The sequence below is a fragment of the Camelus bactrianus genome, chromosome 20 (assembly GCF_048773025.1).
Source record: "Camelus bactrianus isolate YW-2024 breed Bactrian camel chromosome 20, ASM4877302v1, whole genome shotgun sequence".
Classification (NCBI taxonomy): Eukaryota; Metazoa; Chordata; class Mammalia; order Artiodactyla; family Camelidae; genus Camelus; species Camelus bactrianus.
In genome coordinates this window covers 33,366,022-33,384,872 of record NC_133558.1, presented here as the reverse complement: position 1 = coordinate 33,384,872, position 18,851 = coordinate 33,366,022, and the positions used below count along the sequence as shown (strand labels likewise).

General features: G+C 42.1%; 1 protein-coding gene across 1 annotated transcript in view; it reads right to left on the bottom strand.

The window, feature by feature from the left end:
- TFAP2D (transcription factor AP-2 delta) overlaps positions 1 to 18,851 on the bottom strand; it is a 49,168-nt gene that overhangs the window by 22,908 nt on the left and 7,409 nt on the right. The window contains exons 4-6 of the mRNA XM_010973874.3: positions 11,863 to 12,028; positions 11,598 to 11,716; positions 270 to 411 (exon numbers count right to left, since the gene is read on the bottom strand). Coding sequence (XP_010972176.1) covers positions 270 to 411; positions 11,598 to 11,716; positions 11,863 to 12,028 — 427 coding nt within the window. The remainder of the gene's footprint in view (positions 1 to 269; positions 412 to 11,597; positions 11,717 to 11,862; positions 12,029 to 18,851) is intronic.

Sequence of the window (18,851 nt, the reverse complement as noted above, 5' to 3'; positions counted from 1 at the left end):
TAGAATCTACATCTCCCAGGAGTTCCTGCTATTCTGAACAGGTTTTCTAAGAACTTTCCTCAATGTCCATGGTAGCTCCACCACTAACACAGTTTGCAGATCTTGCTGCAGCCCAGTGTTGAGGGTGATCCTTGTTTAACACAGCTAGCTGCCAGGGTGTGAGACCGCTTGCTTTAAAGAAAGGATGCTTTCAAGACTATTTCCCTCATTCAAAGAAAATGGAAGACCTGAAGGACGAAGGCACAGAGAGGCTTCCCCATTCTGCTTACTTGGTTGCTAGGATCATCTTTTTTCTTGCTGTCTGTTCTTTCTGTTCCATGTGTTGTCTGGCAAGATGTTCTCCTACTGCTTTGGCTGGAAACTCTGTTTCACAAGTGTAGCCAAAATCCCGAGCCAAGTGTAGCGCCTCCCCTGTTGACAGACAATGAAAGTCAGTCTCTCACGAATGTCCAGACTCAACAAGAGGAACATCTTCTACTTCCTCCAGCCTCATTCCTGGTTGTGGTTAGATGGGTCATTTTTCCTATTCATTCTAAACAATTCAAGCAAAGGAAAGGAGCTTTGGGGGTAGGGAAGGGTGGAGTGGGGTGGTATGAAGAAATATGCAGAAACAGAAGCTACTTACCAGGCAGGGAGGGTGTGGAAAACTGAGAGGGAAAAACCAGAACCACAGGCTACAAGTTTTGACTCCCCTCGTGGCTCTGACCGTGAGACCAGACTGACACCTGAGATCCTACACATAGATGCCCTGGGGAGACAGCTCCGTGGGCAGGTCATTGTGTTTGTCAACCTACAACCTATTCTCCGTGTATCTCAAATAGTCAGGTAGCTTTTCCACGAGACCTATCAAAACAGTGGCAAAAGGTATGTATACCAAATACTTTTTCAAAGCCTTTGGAATCCTTTGGAATGGGAGATAATTGACTGGTATCAATTTCACAATGTTATGTTGCCAAAGAGACTACAGTACAGAATCATAGTGCCAGCATTATCTGCCGTTATGGTGGGTGTCCACCTTCAGCACCACGTACAATGCTTCTCGGGTTCATTATTAAAAAACGCAATGCTTCTTACATTCTCTGAGATGATAGATAACTTTTGCTCTTTTACAAAATCTGAAACCCGAGTAAACTTTTAAGAAAGGGGGTAAAAATGACCTGTTGGCAAAGTAAGATTTGGCCATGGACTTCAGTTTGGAAAACAACAGTGTTTTTAAAGCTCAATCAAGCCAAATCTTACTTGACCATTAAAACTTTGAGAAAGTAAGTTCTCACTAGATGTATTTTGAGCACAGGCTGTGTTCGAGGTGCAGAGCTGGGTAGGAGTAAAGGGGGCTGTGAAAGGACACCAAGAATCGTCCTTGTTTCTAGGAAGATGACAACCATCTCAGTAATGGTAGCAACAAGAGCAACGAACCCAGAAACACCTTAGGAGCACTTTATAGTTTATACTGTATCCATGTAAGTATTATCTACAATCTGTACATGTTCATTGACATTATATTAATATTACATAATACAAGGTCTTGTATAACAAGTATCAAATGAATGTTAGAGATAAAATGTTTCACACAGGTTCCAAGGAGGAAAAGGTGGTACTCGTGGAGAAGGGATCCAACAGCGCCATGGTCAGTCAGATTTTGCCATGAAGAAGTTTAAAAACTAGGAGTGATGACCAAACCATAGGACACTTGTTTGGTGATGGCCAAAGTAATGGATTTAATCTGGCTTTATACTCACAGAAAAACAGAGTAGTCAATGAATTAATACCAGTAAGATATAAAAATGGTTACTGTTACTCTGGAGAAGGAGGAAAAGTTTATAGATAAATATATAAAATAGGCTCATTATTATCAACGAAACGTTCCTTAGTTCCTTAGTTTCCTTTTTTCGCTAGAAACAAAAATTAATCATTCAGATCGGGAAAGTCATATTTATTAAAAAAAAAAAAAAGCCCCCAAATTACCAACCATAGAATACAGGATAACATTTTAAGATGGTACAGAGTTGAAAAAGCAAAAATTCTGAGAGTAATTTTGCTTTAAATTTTTCTTGAATACCTTGTCTTTCTTACAACTAAAAATTCTAAGGAAAACATGTAAATAATGGGGGTTCAATATTTGTTTATACTTTCCTTTTCCTAAAAGCTTTTATTTTCAAAGTTCTCCTTAATATGTATTAAGGATCAAAACTAAGACTTTTTAATTATGATTTATTTATGGGATTTATGCTCGCTGAGCTATAGGAACTGGTGGGGTTTTCACCCTTGTTCAGAAAGGCACACTGAGGCTACGGAAATCTCCTCTGTGACTATGCCGATATTAGTTAATAACCTGATGTGATGTTTCAATATGTACGAATACTAACCAAGCATCAAAATTAGACTTGCATCTACACCAGTCAGTGTGTTTCATTTTTATTTATGTTACTAGGAGACACTAACGTTGTAACTCATCTTTTTTTTTTTCCCATCCATTTCCTGAGTCTTTTTTTTTTTAAAGTCTTTAACAACATTTTTCATTCCCAAAATGTGAGAAGCCCTGTTCTAGGCCTTGGAAGGGTCTAGTTTAATATAAAAATATTACAATGACAAAACTGGGTGAAAAGGGTCTCTATTCATCAGTCTGGGTAGTGCTAGCTGTTGGAGGGTCACAGTTCTGGATAAAGCTGCAACGTCCAAGCAATATTTTTTAAGTGCTTATTACCAGCAGTTTACTGCCCTAAACAATTAGGAAAGAAAATGTGTGCTTATCTGGCAGAAGCAATGGCACCAAGATTTTTTTTAAGGCACATTGTAACATACTAGGACGGTCACTTCTGCTACAAAAATGACAGAAGGGAGAGAATTCAAGAAATTTCAAATTCGAGGTAAAAAGTCTTAAAGCTTAACCCATCAAAGAGTGGCTACAGTCCCTGACCAGAGGATAAACACGTGTGACCTTAGGGTTCAGAAATATCTTGCGACTAACACAATAACACTGTTCATAATGTCATCTTTGTACAGCAAGTCGAGTTATGTATACTTGTATATCTTTCTATTGCAATATTATTCATGCAGAAATAGATATTTAAGTAAAATTTTAAGAGACTATTAATATGATACACACACACATATGTATGTACATATATATTGCTTTTCCTCACTGTTTGCACAAGAGTAGAAGGATGGCAGCACGCCTCTTAAATTTTGTGCTAAAACCTGATCCTTGAGGATCTGGCCCATTTTATGCAAAGCTCTCACCGTGGGGTAGTTTTAAAAACAGTTTGAATGGAACAGCTGCTATTTACACTTACACTGACAGCCAGATCCTTCCTTCCCTTCGCTCTGTTTACTGCTTTCTCCTGCTTGCGATGTAACATTGTTACTGGATGTATAGCGATGCTACATCAAAAGAAGTGGCAAGTGAAGACACTCTGATATGTAGTTAAAATGTGTATACTGGGCCACAAAAGCATCCTGTGTGAGGACCCAAGAATGAATGAACAAATGGAGTCATGAATTCAAAGAACACACGGTATTCAGGAACAACGACAAATCTACAGTTAAATCTGGGACAGCAGATATCTTAGCATCAACAGGTTTAAGAAAAATAGGAATTTTTGGATCAGAACACGTGTGAATCAGACTCTCTGGGATTTGACTGATTTTTGAAAATAAAGACCTACGCGCTTCTCTGTCTCTGTTGGGGGCGGGGAGCCAAGTGCCCACGTGAACAGCAGCAGGTGCAGTAGCCTGTGATGATGGATGAGTGACCCAGGAAGGGCTGGACCACGTCTGGCAAACATGGCTGCTGTCCCCTCCCTTCTGCCCACAGTGAGGTAGGATGCCCTGGGCTGGTGGTTGTTTTCCAGGATAGATTTAAGCTCTTCCTTTATTTCAATGCATTGTGCCACCTGACAAACCAGTACCACCCCTCCCTCGCTTTTTTAGACAACACGCTAACTTTGGCAAGTCCGTCCATTGTATTTCATATCATTTCTGGAATTAATATTTTAGAAGTAGATTCATGGATGCTCGGGGGACAGTGTGAGTGCTTGGACAGAGAATTCTAAGTGCAAGGCTTCAGGCTCCCTCGGCCAAGTGGTGCCGCCCACACCCCCGCCCCCTTCCAAAGAAGGGCAAACCACTAAGGGATGTTCCGATTTTCCACAGTAACAGCAGCAGTTGCCTCATATTGAGTAACCCTCCCAAAAAGTCGGCACAAGCAAATACCGACACTCTGTTCTTCAAGGCGATCATTTTGTCCCCCACTCCATACCCTGTACTTTGTACAACACCTGATTCGTAACAGGTACTCAGAAAACATTTGTTAAATGGAAATGCTTTAGAATATGTTATTGGCTGATTATAACAATAGTCTTGGGAGGCACCCCTTCCAGAGAGTATAGTGAAAAACTAGAACAAATGAGAATCACTAGAAAGAATGAACTATGTAGAAAACCCATAGAGTATATCATTAGATTAATGGAGCCATTTAATAAAATAGGTTATACTTGAAGGCAGTGTTTCTCAATGCCTTGCTCTTCCCATAATCTGGGAGATACACACACACACACACACACACACGCACACATCAGGGTTTCATCCCGTGTCAATTAATCTCTGGCATTTTTTGAAAGCGCCAGAAGTAACCTCAAGTTGGGGTTGAGAACCACTGTCTTAAGGCGAAGGGAGAGCAGTAAGTGGGGATGAATCACGCATCTTCCCCCCAGACAAGGACTCTGTGGCTCTGCAAAGGCAAGCAGCCACTAAGACTTAAGACGCAACTGCAAAGACCTCTGCCTGTCTGGGTTCTTGTGTAATGAGTTCTGCCTTGTTTGGCTGAAACAGTGTACACTCGAGAAAAAACAATGGCTATGTGGTGGTGGAAGAAGGGACAGCATTGTTAGGGAATAGTCATCAGTCTATTAAAAAAATATATTTGACAACAAGGTCCTACTGTATAGCACAGGGGACTATATTCTATAATTCAATACCTTGCAATGGCCTATAATGAAAAAGAATCTGAAAAGGAATATATATATGTATAATTGAATCACTATGCTGTACACCAGAAACTAACACAACATTGTAAATTGACTACACATCAATTAAAAAATTTTTTAGAAAGTATATTTCTATAAGGAGATTTAGAGTAAGATGCAATTTGCTTTTTATACTAGTAGGGGAAAATGGATTAACAATAAAAGTTGTTGGGACAACTGGCTGGTCATCCAAAAAAAAAAATAAATGAACAATAAAATTGGATCTATACCATACATCCAACAACAAAAATTGTCCAGATGGAGCAAAGAGTTAAACATAAAATATAGATCCACAAAGTAATTAGAAGACAACATGGGAGAAATATTTCATAATCTTGGAATAAAAACAGAACTTTTAAAGTATTAGAATAAAAATCTAAAAACCATGAAATAAAATATACCAGAAACATGATTATATCAATGTGGAAAAGTTCTACATGACATAGATCTGAACAAATAAGAAACCAAACAAAAAACTCACAATAGCAAACAGACAAACCAAAGCCAGGGGTGGAGAGGCTTTGCAACTCAGACCAGAGACATAGAACCTGTTTTCCTTATATACAATGAGCACTTACCAATCAATGAGAAAAATGTCAAAAATTACCCCATCAGTACAAAGTAGTGAAGAGACAGAAGAGCTCATAGAATTTTCCTAAGAATATACTCAACTCCTTCATAATAGAGATAGTCTTTTTTTTTTCCCAATCAAATTAGCAAAGATCAAAAAGTTGATAGCACCCTGGCTTGGGCTAGAGCATAGGGAAGTACTCTCATATTAAACCCTGCTACTGATAGAATCAAACATTTACAACCATTACGGAGAACAATTTCCAAATGTCTTTTGACCCTGTAATGCTTTCTTAGGAGTGTATTGAATGGATGTACCTGCATATCTGCAGAATTATCTGTGTACGTGTGCAGTTGCTCATTGTAGCTCTATTTGTAACTGCCAAAGATTAAAAACTCCTATACAATATTTAGGAGGGCACTGGTTAAATGAATTATGATGCACTCAAACAATGGAATACTGTGAGCATTTGAAAGGGTGAGCAGGGGGAGGGTAGAGCACATGCTTAGCATGCACCAGGTCCTGGGTTCAATCCCCAGTACCTCCCTTAAAATAAATAAGTAAGTAAATAAATAAACCTAATTACCTACTCCCTGTAAATAAATAAATAAATAAATAAATAAATAAATAAATAATAAACAACTTGTAAGAACTGAAAATAAAAAAGAACGCTAAGATAAGGTGTGAAAAAAGCCTGTAGAAGAATGTGTGCAGTACGCTATAACTTTTAAATGAAAACAAAAACTATGCACCCAAATATGTACCCTTGGAAAGAACCAGAGGACCCGGTAACATTTGTTTCTTCCAAGAGGGGAACTGAGTGGGAAGTAAAGTGGAAAGGAGGCATTTCACTGTATACCCTTTTGTAACTTCTGAATTTCTACCGTCTATATAGATTATTTAAAATTATATTAATTAAAAAGCAAAACTACTCTCTGACCCAGTTCTCAGGAAGATTCTATTCTAAACTCAAATATTTGCTGTAAATTAAAATCTGGGGGATTCCCAAACTTCCACGGCTATTCAGTAGGGGTTAGACACCACTAGGATTGACTACAGTCTACAGTTTTATTAGAATACCGATGAATTTTGACAAATGTAAACCATGGAAAAAAGCAGAAATTGAGTGTTTGAAAAGCCCATGAGTTGGCATGAACTTGGAAAGAGAGCATGATAGAAGAAAAGAAAAAACCCAGGAAAGTCATGCAGAGACATGCTTTCAAGGGAGCAACGAGATTTGCGAGAGTGAGTAACGGGCTGGATCAAAGGGGCAAGGGCCAGGCTGAGCCAAACGGGCTTGGGTACACCGGCCTTTTGGGGCCAGAATAGGCGCAGGAATGTAAGGCTGCCACCAGCACACAGTCAGACACTAAGGCATGTGAGCCAGAGCCCGCCTCCTCCACCCCTCTAAGCAAACACCTTTCCGCCTGGACATGAAAGAAATCACAAGATGCAGGTCAGAGGAGGACTAGTAGGAGGTAAGCAAATGATTTAATACGATGTCCTCTGAGATGGTGTCTACTTGTCCAGAATATTGTAAGATACAACCTCAGGTTCACTGAGACCAATTATTGAAAATTCTGATAAACATTCATTCTCAGATATTAGACAAGAATATTAAATCATTATCTAATGATCAATGATCAAAGCAGTCTCTCACATAGAAACTATTCCATGTCTTAGAATGAGAAATTTACAGATAAGACAAGACCTATGAGTCCGTAAAAAAAAAAAAAAAAGCTATTTTCCAAAAGAGACCTTGTAGTGACTGAATGACACGGACTGCACTAGCATTTGCTTATGGAGTCCGATTGCACTGCAGCTCTGAGATGCAAACTGTGCCTGAGAAGACATTGTCAGTGCCGGAGTGTCTGTGTGCAAAAGGGAACCCCAGGGTCCCCGAGTAATCGGCCTCTTCCAGGTGATCGAGTGAGCACCAATTAGAACTATTATGACAAGGGGTCAATTTATGACCCTTTTTATATCATACAGGTTCAGAAGGAAGTTGGAAATCTTTATCCCAAAGGAGGGACTAATGTGGAAATGGGATGTCTGGAATGGCCAGTGGAGGAGTGATGCTGGGATGATGCCATGAGTCCCTGGAGGTTAACCTTAAGCTCCCCTTGCCCACAGAAACCCAGTGTGGTACCTGTGTGAAGACAGTGGGAATATCAGCTTTGTCCTAAATTCCGTGAGAAGAGCAAATAAGGCAGAGCACGTCCTGGGCGTGTAACATCACTGACACTTGGCAAAAGGATTTTGGTGTTTGAATCCTACAATCCTCAAGCGGTGAACAACCCCTCTTCCTAAATGAAAAAGCCATGGACTGATCACATCCTGGAAACTTGCTCCCCATATCTCATGTATAGGAAGGAGTTCGCTGTCAAGCTGCTTGATCTTTTCCCTTGTTCCCTGAAAATGCAATCATGTAGGCTCAGAACTAAAGACAAACGGGAAACAGTATCAGGGGAGAGCATTCCTTTCTCCTACCTTTGGTTGGTTTGGCTGAAGTGGAAAGAAATGGCTGTAGGAGAGTCTTACAACTAACTAACTAACTAACCAACTAACTGACTAACATGGCACCTTTTTGAAAGTACTAGAAACACTACCGATAGTTATTGCACACCAAAAAAACAAAAACAAAAAAAAAAAAAAACGAAAGAACCAAGATTTAATGTCATCTTAACTTTGGGGGATTAAGTGACAGCAGAGGTGTATCAGGATGTTAATAACCTTGTACTAAAGGATGCAAAAAAGTTCAACAAACTTTCCCAGGATTCCAAGCAGCAAGAATACGCAATCCATGGTGAAAAGCAGCAGTATTGGTCACTTCCTTCTATTCCTCAGTTATCTTGTTATAACTATAACCCTGAATATACAGTTAAATTCAGAAACAGTTTCAATGCAACTGTTCATGGTCCAAGCCACTAACATAACTCAGAGTGGAAAATACACAGTGGTGCTGCAAACCAGAGGACCTGGCTTCTCCTCCTTGCTGCTCCCAATTTTATGATCCTGTGCAAAATGGTTAATCTCACTGCACCTTAGTTTTCTCATTTGAGATTCATGATAACTAAAATCTATTGACATCAACTTTTGTGTCGGGCATCCCATTAAGTGCTTTACAGACATTCTGATTTAACTCCCACAACAACCTTACTAGGAGGGTACTATTATTAACACTCCTTCATAGAGAAGGACGCTGATGCTCAGAGAGGTTGTGCATCCTTCCCTACAGCACACGGCCAGCAAGTGATGGAAGACGGTTCAAACAAGACAATCTGACTCCAGAATCACCCTCTTCTATGTGCGCTATGACCTAGTGCCTTAGACGACTCAGTCTTCCACTGCCCTCCAGGGAAATGAAGTAATTACTCAGTAATTCTGAGTAAATTCTGCTATTAAGTAACACTTGTTTAGGGAGAAAGAAACTAGAGGACAGATACTAATTTTTATTAAGTGCATCTGTGCCACATGGTGCCAAGGGCTTAATTGAGAGCATGTATTTAGTTCTGTGTCTTTTGTAGAATTTCAGTTTTTCAGAATTTAGGTGAGATATGCAGGAGAGAATCTGGGAGCTAACATTAAAAAAAAAAAAAAACTAGAAAAGGAAGCAATAGTGGCAAAGGATTTAGACTTGAAGAGAGTGAACAGAGATCTACACAATATGGGTGAATGGTCCCCTTTCTTTTGCTAAGGTTTATTTCCACCCTTCAGTGCCCCACACTGTTTTTTAAATATACGTATAAACAGAGTTTGACCTCCGGTCATGACAAACTAAAAGCCGAGGCATTCATGTTTAAGGACTTAAACTGTGCTTTTAGAACGCCTGGTGTTGCCTGAGAATGCTATCAGAGCTTTTGCAAATTCAGCAGAATGGTCTCAGGAAAGCCCCCAACCTAAGTGAACTAAACTTCCCTCTGGCTATACCCTGCAGCTTTGGCCATCTTGGAAAACCTCAAGTGAGGTGGGAGGGATAAGCAAGAATGACTACAGACTTGACTTCTCATATTTGTTTTAACAGTCAACAACTCTGCAAAGATTGTTCTGGAGTAAAATAGAGGGGAGGTAGCTAACTGGTGTCTTGTAAATAATAAATACGTAGCAATAGTATGAGGACCAGAAACATCATATGATTGGATTCTTGGACGTTTTTCCAGAGAGGGAATTTGTCCCACTCTAGAAGCTTCTGGGATTATCCCAAGATTTCAGGAAGGTCAGTGGGATGGGCTAAGCAATTCCAATCTACTGAGATTTCCAGAGAATGACAGCTCTCTGATATTACAGATACCAGAGTGGGCAAAGGAGAAGTCGTAGCAATGTGGTTAACAAGGGGAAATAAAAAGAACTCCAGGCTTATGAAAAAGTGGGTACAAGCAGATGTACTAACCATTAGGCACATATTTAAACCCCATTAAATGAAGACATATGGGTAAAAGGGGGATATGACCTAATACTACATTCAGGGAAATCTGGATTCAAATAACATATTTTATATATATATATATATATATATATATATATATATATATATATATATATATATATATATATATATATACATACATACATATATATATACATAAATAATAAATTCAATATTGCATTCTAGGTCAAATATATCTGTGCTAAGTGGACCAAAAGAATCCCCAATCTAAATGTGTACCTTACTAAAATATTCACTTTTCTAACAACTTTGTCAGATGGAAAGAAGTTATGCAGCCTTGAGTTTTTCATTCCATTGGTTTCTCAGTGCAATGACATTTGTAACAGAAATGCTGTGAATCATTTAAACATATTATAAATTTGCAAGATATAGCCCTCTCTTATAAATTCCTAAAAAAAAATCCCTGAAATAGTAACTCAAATATGTTGACTTGAGAATGACGTTGTGGTAAAGCAATTAGCAGAGTGACTCCACTTAAAAGAAATACAAGGAGAAATGATTATAAAATAATCAAAAACAAAATAATTGAAAACCCAAGCCTAGCAAGGCCCCCACACGCTACTGTTTGAGATTTTGTGTCAAAATAGGGACAATGGCAAGGCTGTATTCAAATCATCCCCAGAAAGCGGCAGAGACAAGTACTGTAAAGTCCTAGAAGGTTGACTTTCATGAAATTTACTTCCAAGTGTGGTCAGTGAGGAATACAGCCAATCAGATATTATTTATCTTGTTCTCGAGCACTGCACCAAAATGGGGAAGGGGGTGTGGCTGAACCCCAGCAGTGTACTGGGCCATCAGGAAAATAAAAACATTTTTAAATAGTGAAAAAAAAATAGTATTTTTTCTCACAAAACCATAGGTTTATAAGAAAGTGGATGGACCACTTTTGACGATTAGAAATCTAGTTTTAGTATTTCTGGGGAAAAGTCAATCTAAAATGTCACTGAATCTTACTAAAAAAAAGTTTGCTGGAGAGGCAAAAATATTACCCAAAGTCAGGCTTGATTCGAGATCTATGAACACAAATTGGCAATTATGATAAAGTTTTAGTTTACCATTAAAATTGTACAAGCAAAATAAAATAACTGAATCAAACCCATGTTAGCACAAAAAGGACCAAGGTCACGGAAGTGCCAAAGAGAAGCATCACCTGTTTTAATCTCCCAAGAAGGTGATAAGGCAGAGTTGGGCTATTATTCAGTTGTGTGCAGAATAATATCTGTATGCAGCCAGCATCATCCAAGGAGCCTATAGCAATACATGGCATCTTGCTGGCTGGAAAGGAGTCATCCATTGTTGCCACCAACCCACATGAAGTGTGGGAATAAAAATAAATATTCCACTACTGCCCAGATTAAGTGATAGTTTATGAAGCAATACTTAAGCCTTATATTATGTCTAATGTAATCGTCATCGTCATGATCGACTGGGAAGTTCACCTGTAACTAACTGCCTTAGCAGTAGAGACAAAAATGACATGGCGTAATCTAACAAAGCCAAATTTCAAAGACTAGCTAACCTTCCATCATTACTTTGCGGAGCTGAAAAGTCTTACCTTCGACTAGTGACGTGAGGAGGGTCACGTTGGCTGCTTTCCGTCTTCCTGCGGGCAAGTTCAGGCCCAGCCTATCCAGCTTCTCCCTCAGGCAGCGGCCCCCATTCTTCGACTTTGCTCTGTCCAAAAACAAGCAAAAGCTCGGTTCTGAAAGTTCACATTCTAAGGAAGACGATGGGGGCAGAAGACACAGGGCTGAGGGCGGAGGGTCGTGGCAGCAGGGCAGTGAGAGGACCCACTGTGCCGGGAAACACCTTCATCTTACCTTCTCAGTATGCCTCCCAGGAGCGACGCGTTGAGGCATTCCGGTGGCGAGAGGCGCCTCTTCACCTCAGCGATGGTCACCTTGTATTTGGAAGTAGAACTGAGGAGGGACAAACGACCGGGGACAGAGCAAAACAAGTCTGTGGGGTTGACCACACAGGTGCCACCTTTGGAGGGAAAAGTATTTTATTATGTGTCAGTGACCGAAGAGATGCTAACTTCATGAAACGCAGTTACTATTGTGACATGTCTCAGGACTGGGAAACACGTGGTGCGATGGTCCTTACACATACATCACCCGGATCACCTCGGAGAGCTGCTCTGAGGATGTCCTTTCAAATAACACCCAAGGTTTTGTCTTTCAGATATCGTACAGAAAATTCTTAGGAGGGGATGATTTTAATTTTAGTGAAAATTAGCATCTGATGGAGTGTTGGCTGACCCACCAGTGTTCACTTTGACATCATCTACACCAAGAAACACTTCAATTAGGTAAAAACCTCAAATTCTATCAGTTAACCCCACAAAAGGTAGGTATTATTCATCCACAGCTCTGTGTGTGTGTGTGTGTGCATGCATGCACAGATACGCAATGAGTAGATATTTTTTACCTACAACTTACTATATAGACAGAAGTTTTGAAAGCTCTTTTCTAAAGTGTTTGAGAACTGCCATCTCCTTTCTCTCACCCATCTACCAAGTCTAGGCACCAGAGTCATTCAGTCCCCAGGTACCATTAAAAATCATGTGCTCGTGGCCAGAAACTTCCAACCCGTGTGGATGGTTAAGAGATCAAATCTCTCTCCATGTCAACCCTCCTCGTGTACTGAGAAATCTGTGGGCGGAGAGAGGTTCAGTGGCACGTTCAAATTCAGTGTGCTTTTCTGAGCATACATTTGATCTGTTCAGTTATGGGCAATCTTATGACCCACCTCCAAAAGAGGGTAAAGTTCTATGAGGGAAATGGAAAAAAAAAAAGAAAAAGAAGGTAGGTGGAGGAATGAAAACAGGCAGGAGAATGTTGTCTTTTTTTCTTTCTTTTTTTTTTTACACTCAAAGGGTGGTTCTCAACTGGCAGCATTGGCATCTCCTGGGAGCCTGTTAGAAATGCAGAATCTCAGGCCCAACTTCAGACCTTCTGAGTCAGAAATCTGCATTTTAACAGGTGGTTCATGTGTTCATTAAATTTTGAGATGCCCTGGTTTGGGACTCACTGCTCGCCTCCCACGTAGCTCCTCCCCTTCTTTTACTAAGTAGCTTAGATGCGATGTTATTACGTCTGGGAAGTCTCTGGCATTCAGATTCATGTGTATTTTCTGGACACAGTGGCTAAGAAATCTGGGAGGAGGTGTAAAAAGGCAAAGGGGCCCTGGATCTGGGTGAAGAGAACAGGCTAACCTTGTCCCCTCTCAAAGCATCTCTACCCCTGTGCCGCCTGGAATTCATCCTGCTGGCCTGCGGTTATCCCAGAGTCTCTGCAAACTGCTGGACCAAGATCTTTCTCCCTCGGCATTCTGAGGCTGAAGATCGCCCTACATGCCCCCGACAAAAAACATCTGAGGAGCCAGGTCCTGTACACTCGGCCGAATTCCCCCAGGCACAGCCAGGAAACTTGCCCTCCCTTCAAACTCTGAGCGGTCATGGTCTCAATTATCAAATTGAAATTTTTTTCTTGGCAGTTAAACTCGTAGCCAACATAGTAAAGAAACATAAATGCCTGTCCCAGGAGGCAGAATCACAAATTCAACTGGGCTTCCCCACTTGACATCCTCAGAGAGAACTTTAAAACAAATAATAATAACAACAACAACAAAATAATAATTTCTCCAGATTTCTGGTTTCAAAACTACCATCATACTTTCACCAATGCTCTCACTTTGTACCTGTAGATGCAAAATGTATTTTAAAAATCACCTCAATGGACATTTCAGAAGTGGAGATGAACAAGGAGAATAAACTAGATACCAATAAATCTGGGTTTCACTGTGTTGTGAGAATCGCGCCCTGGAGAGCTTTAGGATTTAGTCATAGTGAGGTCATCCAAAGCCAAAATATTAAGAACATAAATTGTAATGTTTTTATTCAAAATTCACACAGCCCTCTCCTGAAAACGGCCCTTCACCCACAGTCACTATGAATCATAAGCAAGTTTATATTCTTCCATAAATCCCCTTCCCTTGCATGACAGCCAGTACACAATGGAAGACGCAACGAATCTCATCCAGCCCCTCTCCAGTTTACCACGAGTGGGAGGGGCCTTTGTGCGTGTGTTGTCTTCCAGGAAAGGGAAGACCACAATTTTGGAACTTTCCTATCTTTACTAATCTAATGTAGATTAGAAATCAAATTTAGGGAGATGTAGAAGATTATAATTTTTGTAAAAGAAGCAGTTAAATTGGGTTTTCTCCAGTTAGAAAACTGCCCCCTTTTGGCAAAGTCAACCCCCTGTGCGGAAAGCCAGCTGCTTTCAGGGAAGTCACTGGGTCTGCTACCTGGCCAAGGGCCAACTCCCTGGGCCCTGGGACTTCTCTCCTGCATCCAGGTTGGCCTCTGGCTCATGCTCAAATAAGCATTTATTAGGTAAGTTACTCAGGCTGCATATTAAGAATATGCTTTATGCACACACAAATTGCCTGGAGGATTTATTTTGTATTCAGGATTAGCCATCAACTCTTAGAGTCTTTTATTTTTTATGTCACAGCATCTTAAAAGGGAATTTCTGTTGCTTTGATACTTGGCATTGCTGCAGCCTTGGGGAACTCTCTTGTCCTGGCTAAAGGTTTGGCAACTTGTAGAGTTTACAGTCGCGTGGGGAACCTGCTATCTTTCTTCCCCGTGGTTAATTTTTTAAGGAGGAAGAAAAGAGTAATAGGTCAACAGAACCAGAGTTTTGCATTTGGAATGAAGGTTTTGAGAAGGTGCGACCTCTCCAAGGGGATCCAGACTGCAGATGGCAAGGATGAGATTTCAAAGAAGGAAATCCTTGAAAGGGTCAACTATGCCAAGCCATTTACAGTGTTCCTCCCCAGTGTCACTAGCTGAAGTTCCTCATGGTGTCTGTGCTGCCTGTCAGCTCTTATTGGAATCATGCAATATTCATTCTAGATCCAGCACTCTGGTTGTGGGGTGGGGGTGGTCTCTGGTGCCACATCCAGGGTCCTCAGACTGAACTTCTCCAGAGTACATCTCTTCCATTCATAGTGCACAGAGTTCCATGGAGGTCACTATTTTTAAAATTGAAATTTGGAGAGAGAACTTCCTACTTCTAGTGATACTGCAAACTCAGATGGTAGCTACAGTAACAGCATAAGAAATCATCGACTTAAGGTCACTGGTCTAGGACACGGCTAACGTAAAAGGGATAACTTTGCCATAGCTACCGTGAAAAGTCAACCAAAGGCAGTGTAGAGGACAAAACCAGCCCAAAATACAAAGATGCAGATCCCAGGCTGCTGAAAGAAGCACGAGGATGGAGCTGCGCCCTCTGCGCGTGGCTGCAAACGGTGTGGAAAATGGAAAGAGTACTGCAAGGAAGAGGCCGGCCAACTAGTAGTTCTGGGCCTCAGTCTGTCCATCTGAAAAATGGGGATGCTCACACCTACTTATTTCCGCAGCTTGTGAGGAGGTAAAACTAGAAATGGGCACAGGCGAGCTCAGCAACACGAGTTAAGGCCGCTCAAGGTGAGCACTGTGTTGAGTCGCTAAACCGCGACGTCGCTTGCAGGGTGCGGAGCGCGACGAGACCCCGCCTACTTTTTTGCGCAGCCACGGAATCGGAAAGCCAGGCGCCGAGGCCTGGGCACGCTTTGCCTCTTCTCCTCCCAGGCAATTAGGGCAGAGGAAACAGCACGGACTCTCTCCCAGGAACTGCGGCTCCCCTGGCGCCCCAAAAGCTGCCTCCAAAGCTATTCGCTCCGTCTGGGTGCCCTCCCCTCCCGGAACAGAGCGCGTAATGGCTGGAGGCCCCGCGCGCTCCGCGGGTGCGATCGATACTCCCCGGCGGGCTTCCGGGCGCGGGCCCGTGCGCGCAGCCTCTCCAAAGCCGCAGCGCCGCCCCGCTCGCCGCCGCTCCGGTGTTGACATAATTAGACCAAATCTTGAGAGCAAAATAAATGTTCTGTTCGCCTTACAGCCAAACAGATGTTTACAATTTAAATGAAAGAAATACAGACGGCAGGGATTTTTTTTCCCTCCCCTTCTTCATCTGCAGTGATCGCTTTTTTTTTTTTTCTGACACATTAAAAATGTGTAAGCGATTACAGGATTTTCCTGTCCCCGTTTGTTCTACGGCTGCATTTCTGCGAGGTGCGCGTGTAAACAGAGTAGGATCATTCTCGGCAGCTTCCTCTCTAACCTCTCGGCCTTCTCAACCCCAGTCCAAGTCATCCCCCACCTCCTTAAAGCAGGTGTGAATCGTAATGAAACAGTAACGGAAGGGATGAGGGCTTAACTGCGATCAAGCAGGCCTCAGATGCTATAGCCGCAGCGAGTTGCTCCGTTTGGGGGATATGTCGTTACAGGTATGACTGGCTTATCAGGTCCGAATGCGCTTCTCTGGGTGCAGATTCCAAGCACTACGAAAGAAAGGGAGGTCTGCACAGGGAGACCTCCTGGTTTAAGCTGGCTGTGGATATGTAATAGTGTATGGGGGTTGAAGTGAATCCCCATTTCCCGGTGCAGAGTGTGCTTTGGCTTTTGGCGATGTTTAAAGCAATTAAGAAGTAGAGAGCAGGCAGTAGGCTATGGAAAAGTAGCTCCCCCTCCCCCGAAAAAAAAAGATTTCTAACCAGCCGTGCCTCTAGATCCTTGGGCACGTGAATTTTAAACTTCATATAAAGGAGACTGAATTCTGGATCTGCAGCATCTGTATTGGGGGACTAACGAGGCAGGCGACGCTCCAGGTGTATTTCTGACAGTATTTTCGCAATGCATGAGCCACCGAGACGCGTCTTGGCGGTTGAAGGAAAGAGGAACAAGGCTTCTCACCGCGCTTCAGTCTTACTCCTTCCAGGAGCTGCTGAAAGAGCCAAATGCTCTCTCTAACTCCGGTTCCAAAGCTCTCGGCTCTCGCGAAACCCAAAAAAAGCACAGGAGAGCTCACCCTCCTGCCCGAGCTGCCTGTGGGCAGCCGTGAGGGCTGCAGAGGAAGAGGTCCGTCCACCCTGTTATTGGCAGACCGGGCGACTGATGCTAAGCTTCATTTCACGGGAGCTTTTTTTTTTTTTTTTTTTGAAATTAAATCAGATCTGACAATGTTTGTACCGCAGCATAAATGCCTTCGCTGGCGTGCCAGTCACCTCTAAGCGATCTGACAAACTCCAGCTCGCTTAAAACGTGCAGAGTTCAGATCATATTAATTCCCCAAAAATGTTTTGATTCAAAGTAGTTTGTATTTTGTGTAGCCACGGGCAATCCGGTAAGTACTCCTGCCTGCCCGTGGCCGGGTCCGCTCCCTCTCCGCGTGGCCCAGAGGCTATGGCGGTATTTAAGCTTCTGAAATTAGCCTGGGGCTGCAAGGCAGAGTGATCACAAAGCGAAACTAGGGAGCTTCCCCTCTTCACTTTTTACATTTTTTTCTTTCTTCCTTTTTTTTTTTTTTTTTTTGAGTTTGCCATCCCGATTTCACAAAGAAAAAAAAAAAAAAAAAAAAGACCAGGGCCAAAATGTCACTTTCCACCCAAATATGGAAGAGCTGGGTCTTCTCATGTCATCTCCACCCTCTTCTGAAGGCCACGGGCCCCTACCCAATTGAACCCCTACCCCTGCGGTTCCAATCTGGATTCACCCATTATTAGCTTCATTATCGTCATCGTCATCAACATTGTTCTCCTACTACTAAATTCTCAGAGCAAGAAATGAAAGGGACCAGCATCTGACAAAGGGGAGGGGGCCATGAGGGAGCCTCAGAAGATTCATGGGGAAAAGAAGAGTGAGTTTTCCTTTCTTTCTTTCTTTTTTTTTTTTTTTAATGATTAAAAACACAGACGACTCCTGTAAATAGAAGCCTCATTTCTTCAAGAGATGCCTTTTGAAACCCAGTATCTGAATATTCAACGAAGGCAAAGCTCCACTCTGTACGTACAACATTAATATGATCTCTGCAGAATTTGCTACTCAGAAATATTAACATATCAAAGCCGATGCCGGAGGCGAGAGAAGCTATCGATACGCAAGCACAGGGTAAAGTAAAGATTATTGGTTCTGATGGTTGGAGTGGCGGAGCTGCGGGCAAAATCGCGCACACCATTAACCGGGAGTGAGCGCGCGGGGAGCTGCACCTCCGAGGCGGTGGCAAATATTTTATCTAGGTGGTAATTACCTCGCCTCTGCCCCTCTTCCTCTGTCTTTGGCTACCGGGCTTCATTATAGGCAAAAACAATGTAACTGCCACTTACCAAATTGAGTCAGGGAAATGGTATTTTGTTCTTTGCAAACAGAAATGCCCAAATTTAATGAACTGAGGCCTCCCCCCAGCACCCACCCCGCCCCAGCCCCAACCCACAAACACCACTACAAATAGGATAGCCTCTCCCTAGTGAACTCGGGTAGGGCACTTAGGGGTCTGTCTTCCTTCTAGAAAAGCATTCAGCAGTCTTTGGAAGTGAAATCTATTGTTTCCCTCCCACAGTCAATTCTGGAAATCATTAGAAATGTAAGTTTATCTGAGAGCTCAGCAGGAGAGAAAAATGGCGAAAGGTTTTGCCTTTCAAGAAATCACATTTCATATGGAGAGTCACTTGTAAAGCCTGAATGAGAAGAGAAACAGACCTCCCCGTCTGAACACAATTCGGTGGTATGGAAGAGAGCTTGAGTTAAAGTCCTCTCAATTTTTGATGAACAAAGGTGACTTGAGCTATTGATATGACTGAAAGTCCTGTGAGCTACCGCGACAATAGAGAGAGGGGGCTTCCTTAGCGTTTCTTCGAAAACGAGGAGTCCTGAGGCGAGGGAGCAGGGTGGGCTGCTAGGATATAGACCACCTTTTAAGGC